Here is a 24,783-nt window from a genome sequence, read left to right as displayed (position 1 = left end):
GGTTACAAGCCCTTTTCTTTAACCAGTGGACCACACAGCCTCCTCATTATATCCCAGTGGTACAATGCAATCGCAGTATCTGAAATGTGTTCTGCCATTGTTATAGTTCTCATATGTTTTGACATCTGCACTGCTGGACTCAGGCATTTTGGGAAGCTGGGATTTCACGTTGCAAAATGACATAGCCATGCGAAAGAAACCCAAAAGGCTCCATTGAATAGTCATAGTTCTTTCATCGCCTGTGTTGATGATTGGACTGTGATCAGGACATTTTGTTTCATATAAGCAACATCACTTTTTATTAAATCAGCTTGTGTCAAGCCCTGAATCAGATTTTTTAAATGTTTTCGCTGGAATTACGTAGAGATCCAGTGCATTCAAAGTGGCCGTTTTATCCTCTGGGCCTAGCCGCTGTGACATCTTACAAATGCAGGAGCTCTGAAGCAGAGTTCCATCTGACTCTTTCATCTTGTTTAATATCCTTCTCTCGAAGTTGGTCAGTGAATGGGCCCAGTTTGTAGAATTGATTATATTATGCACATATTAAGAGGTGAACTCTCGACCGCTCTGCAATGTTATTTTCCAGTAGGATTCTGGGAAGGAGAAGGAGGGAATCTTTAGGGACTATACATTCTCACGAAAATGTTTCATCAATCAGGGGAGCAGAAGTCAGGAGTTCACTATGAACAGAACAGTATAACAAGACTTAAATGTATGATTAACCAAGGGTTAAAGCAGTGGAGGGCAACCCAAGCTAATCAGAGGGCCGCATGTCCAGTCCTCAAACAACTCCAAGGGCAGCAAGACCCCCTTTACCGCAAATACAAGAGAAAATTCTACATTTTAATTTAAAGAGCTATATATTCAATTATATAAACAATAAAGGACTGAACTCAGCAATACAAAAGAAAAAGCATTTAAAGTCATAAATGTACTACTAACTGAATGCGACTTCTGTGTGATCATATTTTCCACCAGCTTTTTGATGTTAGGAGTAAGACAGAAGCAGTGAGGTTTGTTGCATTTGTTGTTTTTGACGTTTCCCATCACAGAGTATGTCTGTTCGCATGTATAAGTTGAACCAAAAATAGAACAGGGCCTGGAAAGGTTTGCCATAGTTGGGGAATGCCCTCTTTCTTCAATTGGTTGATGATGTCTTCTAACACAATAAATGATACACTGTTTAAAGAAGCAGTGTGTGTTTATGTTTTAATTTTATATTCATCAATGGAAGAGAGCATTAACTCACTAGGGATTTTTAAATTTTTTTTAATTTAGTCGTTGCCAATTATTTTTGGTTATTTTCTCCCAATTTGAAATGCCCAGTTCTTATTTAGTCCCAGCTCACTGCTACCATCCCTGCGCTGACTCGGGAGCGGTGAAGTCGAACATACGCTGTCCTCTGAAGCGCGTGCCGTCAGCCGACCGTTTCTTTACACACTGCGGATTCACCATGCAGCCACCCAGGAGCTACAGCGTGGGAGGACAACGCAGCTCCTGGGAAGCTAACAGGCAAGCCCGCAGGCTCCCGGCCAGTCTACAGGGGTCGCTGGTGCGCGGTGACCTGAGGACACCCTGGCCGACCTAGACCTTCCCACCCTGGCGACACTCAGCCAATTGAGTGCCGGCTCCTGTGAACTCCCGTCCACGGTCGGCTGTGGAAAAGCTCAGACTCGAACCGGCGACGTCCAGGCTGTAGAGCACATCCTGCACTCACGCAGAGCGCCTCTACTGGATGCACCATTCGAGAGCCCTGGGATTTTTTCTTTGATGGATAAGTGAGGGAGGTAGATGCTGGCCGAGGGATTTTGTAAGTTTATTTTCAGCTGGAAAGGGGCTGCAGGTACATGTGTTGTGGGCTGCAAGCGGCCCGTGGGCCATGGGTTGCCCACCACTATATTAGAGCAATAAGCACTAGCCCCAGAAATGTCTTCTTGGTCCTTAGCTTCACTAACTGCTTCAGGTAGTTCTAAATTGGAACAACCAGCGACCCAGCAGATGAGTATGGGACTAGTACCAAGATTGGGTAATGTTACAGGGTAATAAAATGTAAAATATCAAGCCAATTCTGTTTGGCTAGTCTGACAAGATGCCTTCTGAGTGATGTGTGTCTGCTAATGTCCACAACAGCTGTTTGACTACATTACAAGAAATGTAATATTCAGTAGCCTTGCAGTTAGCACTTAAACAGCACAGAATGAACAGTTATCTTAATGTAAACACTGAAATGTTTCTAATAAAACTAATTGTGATGAGGTACCCGCCACTTTTATATATTTATGTATTTATTATTATTTATTATTATTATTATTATTTATTATTATTATTATTATTATTATTATTATTTATTTATTATTATTATTATTATTATTATTATTATTATTATTATTATTATTATTATTATTATTCTTATTATTATTATTTTGTGTATTGTGGCAAGGATGAGGTTAATTCCCCATCTAATAAAAACCTTTTTGAAGCCTTAATGAAGGGTAGTTAAGGCTCCAGCCACAGTATAAAAAGACACATTCTGGGCTCATTAAGGTGTTGGTTGGAGAAGGAGAGACACTCATTGAGACAGCGTGCTAAACATGATTGCGACTAAGTTTGTTAAGTGGTTACAAAGGTACTTGTTTTGTTTTTAGTTTTGTGAACCTTTTCTTTTGACCTGCGTTCCCTTTTGTTTGTGTTTTTTGTAAAGGTCTTTTTTTAATGAATATACGACTGTAGCTGTTTCAACTCTGTTTCCCTGGTTGTGTGTGCTGCTTCCTGGTCGCTGACATCACCACCCACCCACTCAAAGCCCTCCTTACCACACTAATGCAGACATTTCTTTTTTCACAATAATCAAAATAATTATTCCTTAGTTTTTAGCTAAAATGTACTTCTTTAGTAAATTGGTGATTTACATCTTCTTTTGGACTCTATAGCTTCACACATTTCACTTACTCAGTCAAAACAAAATCTGCTGTGTACAGGCTGAAGCTATCCTCTTAACGAGGAGTTTGGCGCTCTATCGATCGGATTCCTATACAGCTGGTATAAACCCTGTATCCACAAGTCTGTTATTATTTGCTCTCTACTTACTGTTTGTCGATTCCTGTTTACCTCCATGGAGATTTTTTTTTTTTTTAAATATAAATTTAGCAGTTGCCAATTTTAACCCTTTTTTCTCCCAGTTTGAAATGTCCATTTGTATTTTAGGCTCAGCTCACTGTTACCACCCCTGCACTATCTCAGGAGCAGCGAAGACAAACATGCACTGTCCTCCAGAATGTGCCGTCAGCCCACCGCTGCCTTTCACTCTGCAGGCCTGCCATGCAGCTAACCCAGAGCTACAGCGTCAGAGGACGATGCAACCCCTGGGAGCTCCTGCCCATGGTCGGCAGTGGAATAGCCTGGACTCGAACCGATGTCCTCCAGGCTACAGGGCGCATCCTGCACTCCACGCAGAGCGCCTTTACCAGATCACTCGAGAACCCCTCTCCATGGAGGTTTAAGCTGCTCGGCTTCTCCCAGCCTGTTCAATCTCACATTGAACCCTCCTTGGGTTTTCCACAGATCAAAGCTAGAAACCCCCTTTCTTTCCATTCTTCACTCACTTTTAAACTTGAGGGTCACTCGACTGCCCACTGACTGGATGAAATATTGCTTAACATCCCTGTTGAGCTGCGCTCACGTGACACTAACTTTCTCACATTCACACACAGTCTGAGGCCAAGTTGCCAAACATATGTAAAAGTTAACTCTTTCTTATAGTTCCTATAGCAGGTGACAAGAGGTGACTTCCTCAAACCCATGATGATCCATGGAAAGGAGGCAACCCTAGTATCTCTAGAATTATAAAAAATATAGCTTCATGAGTAGTAATTGCCTCCTCATGTATGTTTCCTATGTGAATGATCATGTTCGAGTGATTGTGTGTGTGTGTGTGAATGTGTTTAATATTGAATTAAAAGTTCAATGCTGGCTGTTCTGTTAATTTTGGTAAGTTATTCTTTACAATCCATTTTTACTGGATGCATTTAGTTTAATCTGATAAACCCAATAGGGGCCTCAGTCATTAAATGCACAACATCTAACTCCCAATATGATCTGCCTATGAGGCACAAATAGAAGAACATATGAAATAACAAACTTAACTGGATCAGCTTCAAGAAATATTGTGTTATCATCATAACCTTTAGCCAAATCTTGTGGACACACGCAAATAGTAAATGGAATAAAGTTTCAGAGGGGGTTGGGGGTATCTTTAGTGAGTAAAGTTTCATGTCCTTATAGAGCGGCCAGTTTTGCTGGGCTGGCAAAATGTTCTTAATAAAATGAGAAGCGCAGAGCCTTCACCCTCACTGATAGGCGTGTCAAGTAGTGGTAAGTTGCTTTAGGTTTAAGTGTCTGTATCTATATAATTTTGTATATATTAATTTCTTTACATGGAATTCTGTAATTCCTTTAAATGGTCCAGTATTAGATTTTAATACATATACATATTCCCGGTAATACATGCAATGTTGCATAATTGCTAATTCAACAACCATATTTTTTGTTATGATTTCCTTTATTGTTCTTTGTAAGGATAGGTCAGCCCATTGTGGATTGGATTTGTGTTATCAATTTCTTTACTAGAGATTGTAAATAAATACATTATTGTTATATCTAACAATACTACTAATAATGCTACATCAATACTGTTTTTTATGGTCATGTGCTAAAGATTTCACACAAACTTATGTGTTTTAATTGGGTTTCATAACACTGGTGTGTTGTGTTGTCTTCATTTCAGTGGTCTACTGGAGTCCAGTGAGATCCTCTATTGAGAGTTATCTACAGTGACCGGGAGTCAGTATTAGTGCACTGAATAAATGCTTAGGGAAGTCCAGTACGAGCAAGATAAAAAAATTAGAAGAGCAAGAATAAATTAATTATTTTTATTTGCAGTGCTGTGGAGTATCAAAATCACCACCTTCCTACGTTTGCTGTAAAGGAAGGTAAGGAATATTTGTAAAATCTGCCTTGTGAATGACATCATTAATAAGATAATTGTGAGGATCAAATTACAATACCATGGTCTTTCTCTTGGTGGGCCTGTTCCAGTCCTATACCACAAAATGTAAAATGTACAAATGAGTGGAGGCCATTTGGCCCATCTAGGCTCACTGGGATCCTAGTAGCAGATCACAGAACTTTGTCAACTTGGGTCTTAAAGGATCCAAGTGATTCTGCCTCAACAACATGACTAGATAGCCCTTTCCATACAAGTCTAATTTACAACCCTGTCCTCTGGTCCTGGTTTCTGTACGGCACTAATTGGTTTTGGTTAAATTTTTTCATGTTTGAGATCAGATCTATTGGCCTTGGCAGGAGGGTATCAGTGTTACACCAGGAATGGAACCACATGGTTTAAACTGAAACAATTGAATGAACTCGTTACACCAGCTTGCCACTGATCACTGGGTTTTACATTACTGTGCATTTCTGCAGTCCAGATATAATAGAATAATGACCAACATGTTCAGCTAACTGTCTTCATTTTGTATTCCCACAGTAAACCGTCATCATGAGTACGGACGCAGAGATGGAGATATACGGGCCGGCGGCCATCTACCTCCGGAAACCTGAGAGGGAAAGAATTGAGGCTCAAAGCAAACCCTTTGATGCAAAAACTGCGTGCTACGTAGCAGATGCCAAAGAGATGTACTTGAAAGGTGTTATCCAGAGTAAAGAAGGTAGCAAAGTCACTGTAAAAACTTTGGAAGGACAAGTAAGTCACGTTAGAGTAAAACATCATCTTTTATGGCTTACACTTCTGTTATTTACTACTGCATTGCATGAAACAGGGTAGCCTGCTCTTTCACATTACTTGGGTAGCATGCACTTTCCTTATGCTAGATAAATGCTTTGGATAACCTTTGTTTTTTTAAGTAGTTTTCTAACATTAACATTTTATTTTAAAAACATGCAAATTGCATATTAGTGAGGATATAGCCCAATATTCTGAGTACCAGCAATTATAATATCTTGACATGAAACACATATAAATGGATATAAACTTACACAGACAGTTAAACCAATTTTGTTGTAACTAAGTATGATGTATCAAACCCTTGCCTTTCAAAAACACAGGTTTTTGTTTCTCAGAATTTAAGTTTGTCCTTTTTTTGCATTTCAGACCGTCACTGCTAAGGAAGATGACGTCTACCCTATGAACCCTCCCAAGTATGATAAAATTGAGGACATGGCCATGATGACCCACCTCAGTGAACCAACTGTGCTGTATAACCTCAAAGAGCGTTATGCCGCATGGATGATCTACGTAAGAGTGTTCATACAAAATAAATAAATACAATCAAAAGATTCTTATGAATGAACTGTATTTAATTTTCCATTTTACAATTTCAGACTTACTCTGGGCTGTTTTGCGTTACTGTGAACCCATACAAGTGGCTTCCAGTGTACGACAAGGTTTGTGTTAATGCATACAGAGGCAAGAAGCGTATGGAGGCTCCCCCACACATCTTCTCTGTCTCTGACAATGCCTATCAGTTCATGCTTACTGGTAAGTATTTCATAATCAAACTGATTTTATCTGGAGTAAATATCATGCCTTTTGGTGAAGTAATGGATCTCGTATATCATAAATGAAATGTTATGAAAAGCATTGCTTTTATAAATGCTAACATCATGACAGGGGAAATAAATTAAAATGTAGACATTGACTTACTGAGACCCCACATTGGATCTGTTACTCATTATCTTCAGTTAAACTAAATAATAATTCAGATACCATCTTTAATCAAATTCTTAAAATAATTACCTTTACAGATCGTGAAAACCAGTCAGTCCTGATCACGTAAGTATGGGGTATAATTACAAGAATTATTAAAACATAAACCTCCCCAGAAATATAATCTTAACATGTTTTTCTCTTGCATTCAGTGGAGAATCTGGTGCAGGAAAGACTGTGAACACCAAACGTGTCATCCAGTACTTTGCGACAATCGCAGTGGCTGGTGAGAAGAAGAAAGAGCCAGCTCCTGGAAAAGTCCAGGTTGGAAACTTCTGTCAATGACATCAAATAGTACGGAACATTCAACGGGTCCCAGTTCCATTAACTAACTCTTGGATTGTGTCTTATATAGGGAACCCTGGAGGATCAGATCATTTCAGCTAACCCTCTGCTGGAGGCTTTTGGTAACGCCAAAACTGTGAGGAATGACAACTCGTCTCGCTTTGTAAGTGACAATGCTTTTGTTTCCGTTACATTACTGCATGCTTGGACTTTCTGGAGCCATTAACAGTGCATTAGCATACTGACGTGGTTTCTTTTTATTTTCATTCAGGGTAAATTTATCAGAATTCATTTCGGAGCAACAGGAAAACTGGCTTCCGCTGATATTGAGACCTGTACGTTTATTTTTTTTCTGCTGTAACATATCTTTACATTTGTGTCTTATTTTTAGACATTTAAAATGCTGACTGTACTTATTCATCACAGACTTGCTGGAAAAATCCAGAGTAACATTTCAGCTGAAAGAAGAAAGGAGCTACCATATCTTCTATCAGATCATGACCAACCACAAACCAGAACTTATTGGTAGGTGAAACTAAATCACTCTGTTAACTGGCTGATTGATCTGTCTGTCTCGAAATAATTGTTTGTTGCTGTCTTCCTTCCAGACATGCTTCTCATTACCACCAACCCCTACGATTACCCTATGATCAGTCAAGGGCAGATCACCGTCGCCAGCATTGACGACAAGGAGGAGTTGGATGCCACAGATGTAAGTTTCATTGATTAGCTTTGTTTAATGATTTCATTACCTTTTATATGTGCCTAATGTTGTTTTTATTATCCAGTCTGCCATTGACATTCTTGGGTTCACCAATGAAGAGAAATTGGGCATCTACAAGATCACTGGTGCGGTGATGCACTATGGTAACATGAAGTTCAAGCAGAAGCAACGTGAGGAGCAGGCTGAGCCAGACGGCACTGAAGGTAACTTTGATTTACAAGCACAGGCAATATGTGTGCTGTAATTCATAATCTTATCATATCTATTTAATTCATGTTAATTTTCATATAGCAGTAAACGCAATATGCATTATTTTGTGATTAACATAATATTCAATTTAATTAATTATTTTGTTGTGATCACAGTATTAAAGAATGCTTGTTTCTGCTCACACATGTACCATATTTGGTTTAAGATAATTTGTTACACATTTCAATGCAATAATATATAACTATTACATCAATTTATAGATTAAAATGGATTTAGGTCTAAACCGCAAAGTACAGGAAATATCTTCTGTTACACTGGTTGATAAAGTGGGTCTAAACTTGTCCGACTTGCTGAAAGCCTTGTGCTACCCGAGAGGGAAAGATATCGCTATTGCATTTTTTGTGTACTTTATGGAACATTAATTTATATGGTAAGCCTTTGGATGAGGAGTAAAACGTAGGTCCTATTGTAAGTGACTTTTCAGCAGCAGTAGTTGTGATGCATAGTTCTCACCATGGTCTCTTGTAAGTCACTTTGGATAAAAGCATTTGCTAAATGACTCATTAATAATAATAGAAAGTTGGAATGTAAACAACCTGATTGATTACTGAACAGGTGTGATTCTCTAGAAATGCCCTGTAACCCAACATTTACACCACAAAACTTTTAGCTGACATCACAGTTAAAAAGAGTTTGAGAAACACATGGCCTAACAGCAATGAAAAACACATGTATATATTGTATAAATAAGAACCCATTTAAACATCTAGGATTGCCAGATGTTGCCAGATTGAACTAACATCAAGATTATGTGTTTGGTTTCAGTGGCTGATAAAGTCAGCTATCTGTTGGGACTGAACTCAGCTGACTTGCTGAAAGCCTTGTGCTACCCGAGAGTGAAAGTGGGGAATGAGTTTGTGACCAAGGGGCAGACTGTCCCCCAGGTAATGTGTTTGCTCTCAACCTCCATGCACATTGCACACAATTCAACTTCATATTATTCTCATTTAACAATTAATCTTGTATCTTTTAATAGGTCAATCACGCTGTTGGCGCTCTGTCTAAATCTGTCTATGAGAAACTGTTCTTGTGGATGGTTGTCCGTATCAATGAGATGCTGGCTACAAAGCAGACAAGACAATTCTACATTGGAGTCCTGGATATTGCAGGATTTGAGATCTTTGATGTAAGTTTAATTTGTCATACTGCTTATATATTCTTTACTACTTTGTTTTATTACTGTTATTGTTAATATTCATATTTATATATATATATCATACATGTATTTAGTACAACAGCTTGGAGCAGCTGTGCATCAACTTCACCAATGAAAAACTGCAACAGTTCTTCAATCATACCATGTTTGTACTGGAACAAGAAGAGTACAAGAAGGAAGGAATCGTTTGGGAGTTCATTGACTTCGGCATGGACTTGGCTGCTTGCATTGAGCTTATTGAAAAGGTGTGTAAAAACATAATAACCTTTGCACCATGCTTGGTCTCTCGCTATTCTCTTTCTAATGCTTGAATCTTAATTTTCACTAGCCTATGGGAATATTCTCCATCCTTGAAGAGGAGTGCATGTTCCCCAAGGCCTCAGACACTTCTTTCAAGAACAAGCTGTACGACCAGCACCTTGGCAAGAGCAACGCCTTCCAGAAACCTAAACCAGTCAAAGGAAAACCTGAGGCCCACTTCTCCCTGGTGCACTATGCGGGCACTGTGGACTACAACGTCACCGGCTGGCTAGACAAGAACAAGGACCCCCTGAACGAAACTGTAGTGGGGCTGTACCAGAAATCATCCATGAAACTCCTGGCCCACCTTTATGCCGCTTTTCCAGCTGCAGGTACTGGAAAAATGTCATACATTCATTCACCTTTGAAATCACATTATGTGTGACTAATTTTATTACAGCAACACTTTCACTTATACTGTATGTTCACTGGTGTCCATTTTGGAGTATTAAAGATAGTTTTGGACTCATTTGTATTTGATCAGTCTGAAGATTATACTTTGTATTTAAAGAGGCTGCTGCTGCAAAGGGGGGTGGAAAGAAGAAGAAGGGTGGCTCCTTCCAGACGGTGTCAGCTCTTTTCAGAGTATGTGTTTTTGATTTCTTTTGCAGTCTGGCCAGTTTATTTATGTTCCTCCCACCATTTAAAGTCTGTACTAGTCTGTAAATTAGAAATGCTAAATGTATCATATATCTGTCACTCCACAGGAGAACTTGAACAAACTGATGACCAACTTAAGAAGCACCCATCCACACTTTGTGCGTTGCATAATTCCCAACGAGTCAAAGACTCCAGGTAATTATAATATGATCATGTATGTTTGTGACAGGTATCATGATTTTAAAATAAGTTTGTGACACACTTCTAATTGTAATTTCAGGTTTAATGGAAAACTTCTTGGTTATCCACCAGCTGAGATGCAATGGTGTGTTAGAAGGTATCAGAATTTGCAGAAAGGGATTCCCAAGCAGAATCTTGTATGGTGACTTCAAGCAAAGGTATCAACACCACTGAGTTTACCCTCTCAATAATGTTTTTTCTTTATTTTATATTTCTCTTTGCAGCTATTAAAAGTGTATAATCACATGTATGTTCTTATTTTTGACACAGATACAAAGTGTTAAATGCAAGTGTTATCCCTGAGGGTCAGTTCATGGACAACAAGAAAGCATCAGAGAAGCTTCTGGGATCAATTGATGTGAATCACGAGGAGTATAAATTTGGCCACACCAAGGTTAGTATACATAATATGTCTTCACATTTAGCATCATCTTGAGAATAGTGTTCCATAGTGTAACATGGTTGAAGCCCTGCGCATGTAAATAGTGTGTTTGTGTCTGTAAATAAAGATTGTTTATTTTGTATTTTAGTTTGGCAAGGTTGGGGTTAATTCCATCCCTGCCAAATACATGAGTAGAATTTAGCTGGGTCTTGATTCTCTGACACATGCTACAAAAGGGATTCCAAATTATGTGTGCAGAAGGGTTCAGTGAACAGGAGGAGTTCAAAAAATAGGAGGCACTTTTTTTACACAGAGAATGGTGGGAGTCTGGAACTAACTCCCCAGTAATGTTGTTGAAGCTGACACCCTGGGATCCTTCAAGAAGATGCTTGATGAGATTCTGGGATCAATAAGCTACTAACAACCAAACGAGAAAGATGATGGCCTCATCTAGTTTGTAACCTTTCTTATGTTACAAACATTATAAACGAGAGGAGATAGAGTAGAGTACACATCCCAAGTGGTGCATCCAGTAGAGGCGCTCTGCGAGAGAGCAGGATGTGCCCTATAGCCTGGACATTGCCGGTTCGAGTCTGGGGTATTCCACAGCCGACCATGGATGGGAGTCACAGGAGGCAGCGCTCAATTGGCTGAGCGTTGCCGGGGGTCGGGAGGTCTAGTTTGGCCAGGGTGTCCTCGGGTCACCGCACACCGGCACCCTCTGTAGTCTGGCCGGGCGCCTGCAGGCTTGCCTGTTATCCACCCAGGAGCTGCGTTGTGTCTTCCCACGCTGTAGATCCTGGGCAGCTGCATGGTGAATCCGCAGTGTATAAAGAAGCAGGAGGCTGACGGCACACATTTCAGAGGACAGCATGTGTTCGTCTTCGCCACTCTCGAGTCAGCGCAGGGATGGTAGCGGTGAGCTGAGCCTAGATAATAATTGGGCATTTCACATTGGGAGAAAATAACAAAAATAATTGGCAACGACTAAATTAAAAAAATATATAAACAAAAATTTTGGTGAGGCTAAGTGCAAGGTTTTTTTTGTCATTTGTAGAGAATACGAACATCTGATTTTTGTATCCGAATACATGTCAAAAAATATTAATTCGGATATTTGTCCCAGCACTAATTTCAACATCATTGTAAAGCACATTACACTTATGAAAGTCAATCATGTTGAAGACAGAGACTCTTTGTTTATTATATGATTAAGTGAACTCCCGTCTCTTAATTGAATGTTGCGCCATGCTAAGACAAAACCATATTTTACTGTGACTCTCTTGAATGCAGGTGTTCTTTAAAGCTGGTTTGCTGGGTGTACTTGAGGAGATGCGAGATGAAAAATTGGCCGCACTCATCACTAGAACTCAGGCTCAATGTCGTGGGTTTCTGATGAGAAGGGAATTCCAAAAGATGATGGAAAGGAGGTGAATGAAGAAATACTATAACCTCTGAAGAATTGCAACTGTTTGATATATTTGAGTTACTGATGAAATTGTTAAACATTTAGAACAGTACTGAATCCCACACCACTTCAAGAGATAATAATAAAATTAAATAAATAAATAAACCCCCAGATCAATGCAACTACGTAATATGACTGCAAGTAGGGCTTAACAGGTATTAATATATATCATGAGTACAGCACCCCTTGTTCTTAATAGAGTCAAAAATCAGCCCAGCTTATGTAGTAGTCATATGATGCATTGTATTATTCATATTGCATGTAATATTTAGTCAGCATTTGCACTTATGTAAAATAATTCTAGAAGTCGTCTAGAACTGAAGTTATTACCTTGTTCTTGTATTATAGGGAGTCCATTTTCCCCATCCAATACAACGTTCGCTCATTCATGAATGTGAAACACTGGCCATGGATGAAGCTCTACTTCAAGATCAAGCCGCTGCTGAAGAGCGCCGAGTCTGAAAAGGAAATGGCCAACATGAAAGAAGAATTCGAAAAGTGCAAAGAAAATCTGACCAAAGCAGAAGCAAAACGAAAGGAGCTTGAGGAGAAAATGAATTCTGTGATGCAGGAAAAGAATGACCTGCTGCTTCAAGTCCAGTCTGTACGAGTCTGTTTTGTACTATGGCTTTTTAGTCCACTTATATGATGTTACTTTCAATGTTTCATTTAGTCACAGCCTAGAGGAATGATTGATGCACTAGATTTAAAAGTGTCTTCTTATGGACTAAATAAGTACAATTGATGGACAGAAGTCTGCTATTTGAAGAGTGTGGAGAACCATAGGTAGTATTAAGGCACAAAGGGCCCCATCGTACAGTATTGAATAAAGCAAGAGTTACTCAGTTAAGTGAAGTCAGGGTAACTGAACTTTATTAACTATTTTATACACCTTCTCTTAAAGGAATTCAAGCACTTACATTAGCAACACAGGCCGCAAATGTGCAGTCTGAGAAAAACACGTTATAGCACACAGGTATTTTCTATTTAAAACATGAAACTGGAAGCTCTCAGTTTCTAAGCCTTATTCTCGGGTTATCTGTTTGCACTTCCTGGGTCATTTCACCTCAAGTGTCTTCTGGGTCAAAGCAAGTTACTGGCTGAAAGCATGTCAGTCAATAGGGGAAGCAGCTGATTGGTTATTGACAGGAAAGAAGCCAGTGAAGGGGTGAGAAAACATAGTAGAAAGCACAGTTCAGTTGTTGAGAAAGTGAATCCCGATCTCTTATCAAAGCTCTCTGTGGATTTAATACATTGGCTTATGTTACAGTTGCCTGCTATTAAATGGGTGGCAATGTTTGCATCAGCAAGATCCCATTATTAGTGCCATGCAGTGGCTCAGTATTTAAAATACGGAACTGAATTTCATTTTTGGAAGTGGGGAAGGGCTCATTTTAACTGTGGTATCTCAGGAGATTGCTAGGGATGAAAGCACCACAAATAAATTCCCTGTTACTAATTCTTTCAAGTATCATCAATATCATGCAAATGTGCTAAACTAAATACATTATACATTCATATCTACATTTGTTGATAACAATACTTTCACAATGTCTTAACAGGAAGCTGAAGTTCGCTCTGATGCTGAAGAAAGATGTGAGGGGCTTATCAAAAGCAAAATCCAGCTTGAGGCTAAAGTTAAAGAGATTACTGAGAGACTGGAAGACGAGGAGGAAATGAATGCTGAGCTGACTGCCAAGAAGAGGAAACTGGAAGACGAGTGCAGTGAGCTCAAGAAGGACATTGATGACCTGGAGCTTACATTGGCCAAAGTGGAGAAGGAGAAGCATGCCACAGAAAATAAGGTGAGGATTTTAGCAAATGACATACAATCATTTATTTTAAAAAACTGATCAGAAAATTGCATGAATTTGTTTTGCTTCTAAACCTTTTATGTAGGTTAAAAACCTTACTGAAGAAATGGCTACTCAGGATGAAAGCATTGCAAAATTAACCAAGGAAAAGAAAGCCCTCCAAGAGGCACACCAACAGACCCTTGATGACCTGCAAGCAGAGGAGGACAAAGTCAACACTCTGACCAAAGCAAAGACTAAGCTGGAACAACAAGTGGACGATGTGAGTGAAGCCTACGATGCAGACTCTCAATGGGGTTTAACTTAATGAAATATATTAATATAATATAGCTATTTCTTTCATTTAGCTTGAAGGTTCATTGGAGCAAGAAAAGAAACTCCGTATGGACCTTGAGAGAGCCAAGAGAAAGCTTGAGGGAGATCTGAAACTAGCCCAGGAATCCATAATGGATCTGGAGAACGACAAGCAGCAATCAGATGAGAAGATAAAAAAGTAAGATTGTATTGTGTGAAATGTATATCTTAAAGAAACTTTGGCTATTTAAAAAAAGAACTATGTATATATATATATATATATATATATATATATATATATATATATATATATATATATATATATTTAAACTTTTCAGGAAGGACTTTGAAACAAGTCAACTGCTGAGCAAAATTGAAGATGAACAAGCTTTGGGTGTTCAACTTCAAAAGAAGATTAAGGAGCTTCAGGTATTGTGTGGAAATCAAAATCTTTCAATTCACAGATGAGAAATGATTATAAATGTTTAATTTCAACTGTTCAATTTTACATTTTCTAGGCCCGCATTGAAGAACTTGAAGAAGAAATCGAGGCCGAACGAGCGTCTCGGGCAAAGATTGAAAAGCAAAGAGCTGATCTTTCCAGGGAACTTGAAGAGATCAGTGAAAGGCTTGAGGAAGCCGGTGGTGCAACTTCAGCTCAGATTGAAATGAACAAGAAACGTGAAGCTGAGTTTCAGAAGCTCAGGCGTGATCTAGAGGAGTCCACTCTGCAGCATGAAGCTACTGCCGCTGCTCTTCGCAAAAAGCAAGCCGACAGCGTGGCTGAACTGGGAGAACAGATCGACAACCTCCAGCGTGTGAAACAGAAGCTCGAGAAGGAAAAGAGTGAATATAAAATGGAACTTGATGATCTCTCCAGCAACATGGAATCTGTAGCCAAATCCAAGGTAAACAGCACAAGTTTGTCCTCTCAATATACAATAAAGAATTACGTTCTTGTACACTAATGTTTTTCAACTTGTAATCAAAGGCAAACCTGGAAAAGATGTGTCGTTCTCTGGAGGACCAATATAGTGAAATTAAGACGAAGAACGATGAGAATATCCGTCAGATCAATGACATCAGTACTCAAAGAGCCCGTCTCCTGACGGAGAATGGTATGCTTTTACTGCAGTTGCTGCATGATGTTATTCTACGTGTTGTAAAGGAAGGATTGTTTTTAAATAGCTATGAATATTGTCGCTTCAGGTGAATTCGCTCGCCAACTGGATGAGAAAGAATCTTTAATTTCTCAGCTCACAAGAGGAAAGCAGGCTTTCATGCAGCAAATTGAGGAGCTCAAGAGGCAAATAGAGGAAGAAACAAAAGTAATACATGCCACCTTCCTCTTCATATACAGTGATTTGCATTGTTTCTAAATTTAATTCTTAACATTCCCGTCATTCTTTAAAGGCCAAGACTGCCCTGGCTCATGGTGTGCAATCTGCCCGCCATGACTGTGACCTGCTTCGGGAGCAATTTGAGGAGGAGCAGGAAGCCAAGGCTGAGCTGCAGCGTGCAATGTCCAAGGCTAACAGTGAGGTGGCTCAGTGGAGATCAAAATACGAAACTGATGCTATCCAGCGCACTGAGGAGCTTGAAGAAGCAAAGTAAATAATCATAGTTAACTTACAGCTTTATATTTCTTTTAAATTCTTTCATTCTTTAACCCTTTCTTACTTGAAAACTTTTCCCAGGAAAAAGCTAGCACAGCGCCTTCAAGATGCTGAGGAGCACATTGAGGCTGTGAACTCAAAGTGTGCCTCTCTGGAAAAAACAAAACTGAGACTCCAGGGTGAAGTTGAAGATCTCATGGTTGATGTAGAAAGAGCAAATGCACAAGCCTCTGCTCTCGACAAGAAGCAGAGAAACTTCGACAAGGTACCTGAGATATGTTTATTACAAAGACAGCTATATAAGGAGAAGATATTGCAATCCCACAGCTGAATTAGTCTGCTGAATTAAAAGGGGTTGACAGTTAACCTGAACCAATACTTTAAGCACGGTACAGTAACGACGACCAGTGGAGTTAGAAAAGAAACAGAAAGAGACTCAGAACACTGTAGGGAAAAATAGAACTGATAAACAAAATTATTCAAGTCAAATATATGTTTATTCGTATAGAAATAATAATTTTAAATGAATTTTAAATTCATGGGGCTACAGCCAGATCAGCTGATCAACTACAGCCAGATCAATGCAGTTTTTTAACTTTCAACACATGCCCTTGTAGCGACATCATTTATGACCCTTCCTTCCTCTAATTTTTGCAAACGTGGCATGATCTATTCTGTATAGGCAATACAACCAAAGCAGCACAAACACATTGCTTTGATTCATAAAGAGGCCCATATTGCATTACTGACTCAAACTCTCCACCCATCTTCTCAGTTTTCTGTTGTAGAAAATAACATTTAAAAAGAAATAGTTGTTCTAATATATATATTACGAAATTCCTACAACAAAGAGAAGGAGACATTTCTTCAGACAGAGAGTGGTGAGGGTATGGCATGGACTGTCTAGTTATGTTGTTGAGGCAGAATCACTTGGATCCTTTAAGACCCAACTTGACAAAGTTCTGAGATCAATCAGCTACTATGAATATTAATAGAAACCTATTGATGTATATTAATGACACATATATTCATTCAGGTTCTAGCTGACTGGAAGCAGAAATTTGAAGAAGGCCAGGCAGAGCTGGAGGCTGCACTGAAAGAGACTCGCTCTCTCAGCACTGAGCTTTTCAAAATGAAGAACTCCTATGAAGAAGCTTTGGACCACCTGGAAACCCTTAAACGGGAGAACAAGAATTTACAGCGTAAGCCTCCTTGAATTGCATGCCACAGGGTATTTGCCTTGACTTATTAAAACATATCTTGCATTACATCTAACAAGGTCCCTGCCCCAGCAAGTAAAATCAGGGACACCACTCAATGAAAGAGAAGGATACAAACGGCCTCACAGACTGGTCTCTGGATAGGTCGATGAGGCAGGGAGCATTATGTGTGAGGCTGTATTTTATCACGATCGTCACAGATTATATGATTCAAGGCAACCCCAGCTCAATGGAGGAAGCTGGTAGTCAACGAGGTGCAAAAGCAGGAGGAGAGGAACAGGAGTGTAAAGGCAGTTTTCCAGGCCAAGCGGGGAGAATGGATGAGATGGGAGAGTGTGGAACAACGCAAGATCGGCTGGCAAGACCTATGGACAATGGAACAGAGCAGGATCAGTTTCCTCATCAGATCAACACATGATATGTTTTAAAGCGCTCTGATGTGCTCAGAACCTGCAATCAATCTGATATTATATATTCAAACCACCCAGTTAAATCATGGACTCTAATATTAACAGCAATCTTCATCTTCTCCATCTTGTAGAGGAGATCTCTGATCTGACTGAACAGATTGGTGAGGGTGGGAAGGTTATTCATGAGCTGGAGAAGTCAAAGAAGCAGATTGAAACGGAAAAGTCAGAAATCCAAACCGCCCTGGAGGAAGCAGAGGTAATTCCTTAAAAACACACACCTTCTCATCTCCATTGTGTGCATATTCTCTCTCATTTTCATTACTCTATACTTTACAATCAAAAGAAACACATGTAGAAATGTGCTGCATGACTGTTTAGTCAAAGAACTGAAATAGTGTCATTAAAAGATCCATTTAGAAAGGTGTCCTGACACCTATTAGTTACTGTATTTTCCAAATGTATGGCAGACAGTCTGATGTTTTATAAGCAGTGATTCGGGTCTGCATGTCCACATGAGGTCTACAATTTTGATTTGTCTATCAAAAATGGCAATTTTCAAGTGTTCGAAAAAGGTGTTTCGTGATAACCTGGTAATTAATTCAGCATTCGTTTTGTAAGTAAATAAATATTAGGCCTATTATGTTGTTATCTTTCCTAATGTATTTACTTTTTTGCTGCGAGAGGAGCTGTGGCTTTCTCCAGGAGACAAGACGCTTCAGCCCCGCTCCGGCAGCCAAACCTGGGGCGAGCCCATTCCCTCTTCCCCTCTCCCGACCCGCTCTCCTTCTCGCACTTGGTTTGCTTGTCTGTCGCTTCGAACTGAACTCCCGACCGCCGTTTAGCCAGGCTATTTATAGTTTTAAAACTGCTAATTAAAATGATCCACAAGTGGGAATGGTACCTTTTTTTGGATAAAAAATATAGCATTGATTGCATGATGCTTTATGCATTGTTAATTCATTGAAATGAATGGTTAATTTTTTGCTTCTATATATAACGCTGTTTGGTTATAAAGCTCATATTGTGTCCCTCAGAGACCTGTGTTATAGCGAGGGAGCACTGTCAATTCTTTTTTTTTTTATATATATTATAAGGTGCTTTATTTTAAAGAATTCAAAGCCTGAAAATGTTTAAACAGGAATTTTCACATACGAACAGCTAGTTCAACCTGTACCAGTGAGAGGCATGCGCAAAATAAGACACAAACTGAAGTCGTGAATCAGGAAAAAAGCAAGGTAAAGCAGAGTATGAAACGTTAAAAAAACAAATACCCATCAGGAAAAGGTAGCTTGTTAAGTGCTTGTTGTCCTTTTCAATCATTTGTATGTGCTACTGTTCAACAAATATTTTTCAAGGAACCAATGCTGTTGGTGAACATTTAAATATATCCGTGCATCACATTAGTATAGGAGCAGCCTTGTGTAAGTACAATTATTTTAAATTAAATATGGTTCATTTGGTGTAATAGGTGATGACTTCAGCATGCTGTCATGTTTTTAGGTATGATATTGCAAAACAATATAAATGTATAACAAAAGCTAGGGTAGCTGATCCAATGCATTTCCTTCAACTGGAGTAATGTAAGCACAGGCATGTTTATAACAACTTTTACAATGCTTGTTTTTTTTATAGGCCTCGTTGGAGCATGAGGAGTCAAAGATTCTTCGCGTCCAGCTTGAGCTGAACCAGGTGAAGTCTGAGGTTGACAGAAAGATCGCCGAGAAAGACGAGGAGCTGGAACAGCTGAAGAGAAACAGTCAGAGAGTGATAGACCACATGCAGAGCACTCTCGACTCTGAAATTAGGAGCCGCAATGATGCCCTGAGATTGAAGAAGAAGATGGAGGGAGATCTGAATGAAATGGAAATTCAGCTCAGTCACTCCAACCGCCAAGCAGCTGAAGCTCAGAAACAACTGAGGAACGTCCAAGGACAACTCAAGGTGCGGACTGTTTCTGTCATTGCAGCTATTGAAGCACACTTCCATTGTCTTAGAAATGTTCCTAATGATTTTATTGATTTCTGTGTTTTGTCCAGGATGCCCAACTGCACCTTGACGATGCTCTCCGAGGACAGGAAGACATGAAGGAACAGCTCGCCATGGTGGAACGCAGGAACACCCTGATGCAGGCTGAAATTGAAGAGATGAGGGCTGCCCTGGAACAGACAGAGAGAGGCCGCAAAGTGGCTGAACAGGAGCTCCTTGACGCAAGCGAGCGTGTGCAGCTGCTGCACTCCCAGGTTGGAAGATTTTGTTTCCCACCTAGTTTCTAAATTCGTGTTCTTTTTTATATTGATCAGTTTTCATCAACTTACAACCTTTCCCTTGACAGAATACCAGTCTTATCAACACCAAGAAGAAGCTTGAGAATGACATTTCCCAGCTGCAAGGTGAGGTAGAGGATGCCATCCAGGAAGCAAGAAATGCAGAAGAAAAAGCCAAGAAATCTATTACTGATGTGAGTCACAGTGTCTGTCTGTATGTCTGTCTGCCTCACCAATTGTGCCCAAGCTATTCAACACACCAGTGTAAGGTATACATTTCTGATTATAGTGTTCAGGGTCAGAGCTCCTCCATCAAGCTACTGAGTTTAGCTCCAGTGGCTGAATCCCTTACAATCCCCCCCCCCCCCCCCCACTCCTTCTGCTGCAACAGTTCTAAATCACTCCCTTCCATTCATCTACTTTCTTCACCTATCAGGCTGCCATGATGGCAGAGGAGCTCAAGAAGGAACAGGACACCAGCTCTCACCTGGAGAGGATGAAGAAGAACATGGAACAGACAGTGAAGGACCTGACCCACCGTCTGGATGAGGCTGAGCAGCTGGCCATGAAGGGTGGAAAGAAACAGCTCCAGAAACTGGAGGCCAGGGTGAGCTGAACATACAGACTAATAATTCCCTTGTACAAGGAACTGAACTGGGTTTAATATTTGCAATAATTTCCAGGTGCGCGAGCTGGAAAATGAGCTTGAAGCTGAGCAAAGACGTAGTGCTGAGTCAGTTAAAGGAGTCCGGAAATATGAAAGAAGAGCCAAGGAGCTCACCTACCAGGTAATACACCAGTTTCTGAAAGTTTTAATGAAGTCTCAGCATTACATTATTACTCATTTTATAATGTGTTATTATTTATTTATTTATTTATTTATTTATTCATTTCTTTATTTGCCTGCAGGCAGAAGAGGACAGTAAGAATATCATCAGACTCCAGGATCTGGTTGATAAGCTGCAGCTGAAAGTGAAGGCTTACAAGAGACAGGCTGAGGAAGCTGTAAGTGACACTTTTCTGGTTTTGATATAGCCCTTTATTTTAGGACATTGCTGTTTTCTTGAATTACTACCCTTAACACCTTTGCAGACATACCCTTAGAATTTTGATCTAATTAAACCGATGATGTAATTGCATGCAAAGTGGCTTTTTTTAAATTAGCATAAAAGACTTCGTCAGGCTGCAGACTTCAACCAAATGGATCTATAAACATGGGTGTTAATTTTAAATGATTTTTTAAAGCAGTTTTTCATGCCGGGAGATTTGGTGGTACAAAGCTTAGCAGAATTAACACTAAATTGCACAAAATGTTCATAAACTGAAAATAAATTAGCAAGATATTTACTGTAGTCAACTATCTATAGTAGAAAATTCAGGGATAAAGCTCTATTCAAAATGTATTTCACTATTTCAGTGCTATGGTTTAGATTACTATATACCACGGCCTCAAGCTGCATAGATTACTAGTAGGCATAATACCAAAACATTTTTCATTTTTACGATAGGTGTGATTCCCTTTTTTTAGGACTTTATTTATTTGCATGTCAAAACATATTCAAGATGTAAAATGGCAGCTTTACCTTCTGGTTCATTTCAATTTCAGAAATTGAATTCAAATGGATCCACTCAGTGTCCATTTCCACTGGCTAGTGCATATTGTTCTCATCGGGTTATGTTTCCAATTGCTCGGGTACACTCCTGAGAATGTGTTATAAACAGAAAACATGATCCATAGCTTTGGTGATGCAAACGAACTGACATATAAAAGTGTCTGTGTGGATATACACAGTCACAGGAACTGACAGTAACACATTACTTTTCATTTGAATGCAATCCCTTGATGTATTTGATAGGCACCAAACGTTCCTGTTCATTGTATTTGCCTTTCAGGAGGAACAAGTCAACACCCACCTGTCTAGATTCAGGAAGGTGCAGCACGAGCTTGAGGAGAGTGAGGAGCGCGCTGATATCGCTGAATCCCAGGTCAACAAGCTCAGGACTAAGAGCCGTGATATGGGAAAGGTAAGTAATAGATGAAATCACAGTGGTAGGGATGTCCGTTTCTGGGCTACAGTCTCACTACCCCACCATGTTTTATGATATGAGATATCTAAACAATTACTTATTCCTCAAAGGAGTACCAGAAACACAGTTTACATCTCCGAACTCTATTCTTGAGTGTAGTGCTGCACACTATATAAAGTGACCTGTAACCTAACAGAGGTGTGCCTCAGGGTGCACACTATGAACAGGGTCCAGGCCTGACTGGATAGTCTTTGCTGTCAGGTAGTGACACAAAAGGACTTGGCTGTCACACAATAACAAACAAAGCTGGCATGAAGAGTGAACTCTGGAACAGTAACACAGTTCAAATCATTAGCAAAGGTAGTACTGCAAATGAAATATAATTTATAAACAACAATGTATGTTTTATACTTTACCAACATATAATGACTCTGATTTATTGAAATTGAAATCTGTCCTGTTGTTCCTTGAAGTAAAATAAGACTCTTAATGATACAAAACTTGTAACAGACACATTCATGAGTCATGTACAGTGTTTTGTGAATGCAAGGCGGATAGGTCTAGCAGACAATGTCAATTATCAAGCCAACAATAATGTTCAGTTTTTTATAGTGACAGCAGTTATTTAACAAATGTCTGGGGCATATAGTATAGGATACGAGGCGTTGTGTAAATGCTGTGTACAGTTTGCAAAGTCCCGCAAGATAATATGTTAATGAGGCCACTCCACAGATCTCTGCACAAACCTCTGGTGTGCACAACCCCCTAAAACAGACCTGCTAAATCACATACTGGACATTGATCATTTGGGGAGCTCTTTACACTGTCTAATCAAAGCTGACTGGACTTGGGAGCATGAGCATGGAGTTTGCCGGCACTGTAAAACAGGACATGATACGTCAGCTATGCTGACATCCAAAATGTAGGCTTATATTTTTCATTCCTATGATTAACTATATATGAATAGGAATATGCATCAAGCAGTGTGTCCTGTGTTGTTCTAGCATGTCTCAGGTGTTCCATTACTGGCTCAACAGGAAATCTGTGGTTGTGTTTTTGCTCACTGTTTAATGATGCATTTATTTCTTTCTCAAAAGGTTAAAGAAGCAGCAGAGTAGAAGAGCATCAGAAGAGTCAAGCTGAAATGTAGAGAGATTCATACAATATGAATTTCACAGTGAAGTAGCTCCTGTAATAGCGCTGGTAGTGTTTAGTGTTGAAACAATAATTGATTATTGTGATGTTATCGATCGTGTTTTTGCATTGATTATTTTATTGCGTTGAGAAATTATTATTGATAATCATATTATCATCTGTTTCCCAATATGATGCACTTAACCTCCTTGTGCTCTGTCTTTCGGGTGAGACGTTGTTGTAAGTGACTCTGCAGCTGATGCATAGTTCACACACCCTAGTCTTGGATAAAGGTGTCTGCTAAATAAACAAATAATAGTAACGATCATCATGATAATTTACAGCCGATAACAGAAAATGTCATTATCGTCCAGCACTAGTAGTTTAAGAATAAAAGTGGCATGGAAGCATCTACTCAAGGCTTGTGGTGTTTTTTTTCTGCTAGTCTTTATTCTGCACATGAAACTAATTATTTACGTATTGGGCTGCTCAATATTAGAAATATATATATTTTTATTAAACAGTACAAACCTTTGTTTGAGCAAATATATTGCCTTGCTGCACACATCAACTGAATAGACATCACTTCACTTACTTTAATAGGGAAAACATCAACTCCGTCAGCTATGATCTTGAGACGGACATTTCAAAACAGTTCAGAGATTTGAAAATATGAATTAAACTCAATATTTGAGCAGCTGCACTCTGACCTACTTGGAATGATTGCAGACATCACAAAAAAGAGAGGGGACTTTGACTCAGGAAATCACATCAACACTGAATGAGGTTGTGGAAGGGTTGTGGGTAATTCACTGACCAGGAGACAGACAGGTGTACTTGAAAACACCACACAGGTGCCCAGTTTTATTTTGCAGGGTGCCTTATTTCTTTTTAGCTCGCAGATGGCGCTGTGGGTCCGTGGTCTGATTTACCAACGATGGTAAACAGAACCACGGGCATACCAAGCGAGGGTACACAATACCAACGCCCTTGCAGGTGCTTCGAAACAATAATTCAAAATAGAAGGCACAAAGATACAGGGAAAATCAAACAGTAACAAAACTATAAAGAAAAGGTGCTGTACTCTGCAGCAATATCATGGTCGTCTCTACCCGTGCGACCCGGATCACCGTCCTACGCTGCCAGCTAATTAGCCTGCTCAGCTATACTTTTAAGGGGTCTGCCCAAGGGTTCCCCGCACTCACTGTCTCGCTCTGAACCTCCGTTCCGTTCTCTCCGACTGGTTCTCGGTCGTGGACCAGCGCTTCCGCACTTTCGGCGCGTTTAAAAGGGCAGACCTGATGAAACAGCAGAGCATTTTTTATATAGGGCTAGCAATCTCCCAAGACTCGCCTCTCAGCCATTCAGATAGGGGGAAAGTCCACACACCCACGTTCCCACCTCCCCGTGTCACTGCCATGACTCACAGGCGGTTGTTGGATGACTGCCGCCCTCTTCCTGCAGTACTGTGAACACGCCAGCAGAGTCAGCACAGATCTCCCCCTGCTAGATCAAGGCTGATCGCTTAGATTTAGCTCCTGAAGATTTCAACAATGGGTTTCCCAGTATAAAAAAGAAATGCATCCAGCAAGGCTGATTTTAGGAAAAAAAGTTTATTGAATCCATTTGTCTGTACTTGCTGTCAGGCAATCTGGGCGGTCCAGTGCCTTAACAGGTATAATAGCATTAACCCTTAGTGGTTCATTTATTCAGCGCTTGTCATGCTGCGTCAGGTTTTATTTTCAGATGCGCTGTTTATTTTACACGTGCTGTTTAAAATGTTTTTTTCAGAGT

At 39.8% G+C, this 24,783-nt stretch overlaps 1 protein-coding gene across 1 annotated transcript; it reads left to right on the top strand.

Annotated features, from left to right (window-relative positions):
* The first annotated feature begins 4,328 nt into the window (after positions 1-4,328).
* Positions 4,329-23,403, top strand: LOC121305911 (myosin heavy chain, fast skeletal muscle-like). The gene is made up of 41 exons (XM_041237566.1): positions 4,329-4,371; positions 4,939-4,988; positions 5,546-5,761; positions 6,170-6,313; positions 6,400-6,556; positions 6,823-6,850; positions 6,937-7,048; positions 7,140-7,232; positions 7,341-7,404; positions 7,496-7,594; positions 7,678-7,781; positions 7,858-7,996; positions 8,829-8,947; positions 9,040-9,189; positions 9,294-9,464; positions 9,548-9,851; positions 10,031-10,104; positions 10,227-10,314; positions 10,400-10,517; positions 10,630-10,753; positions 12,035-12,171; positions 12,558-12,813; positions 13,772-14,014; positions 14,109-14,285; positions 14,371-14,516; positions 14,656-14,746; positions 14,836-15,225; positions 15,309-15,435; positions 15,527-15,645; positions 15,731-15,927; positions 16,015-16,198; positions 16,970-17,135; positions 17,695-17,819; positions 19,196-19,504; positions 19,600-19,803; positions 19,896-20,021; positions 20,264-20,434; positions 20,511-20,615; positions 20,737-20,832; positions 21,721-21,852; positions 22,953-23,403. Exons 3-41 carry the CDS (start codon positions 5,558-5,560, stop codon positions 22,971-22,973), a joined length of 5,814 nt encoding a protein of 1,937 aa, XP_041093500.1. The 5' UTR covers positions 4,329-4,371; positions 4,939-4,988; positions 5,546-5,557; the 3' UTR covers positions 22,974-23,403.
* The last annotated feature ends 1,380 nt before the right edge of the window (positions 23,404-24,783 follow it).

The sequence above is a fragment of the Polyodon spathula genome, chromosome 45 (genome assembly GCF_017654505.1).
Source record: "Polyodon spathula isolate WHYD16114869_AA chromosome 45, ASM1765450v1, whole genome shotgun sequence".
NCBI classification, from domain to species: domain Eukaryota; kingdom Metazoa; phylum Chordata; class Actinopteri; order Acipenseriformes; family Polyodontidae; genus Polyodon; species Polyodon spathula.
This window is presented reverse-complemented; position numbering and strand designations above follow the sequence as displayed.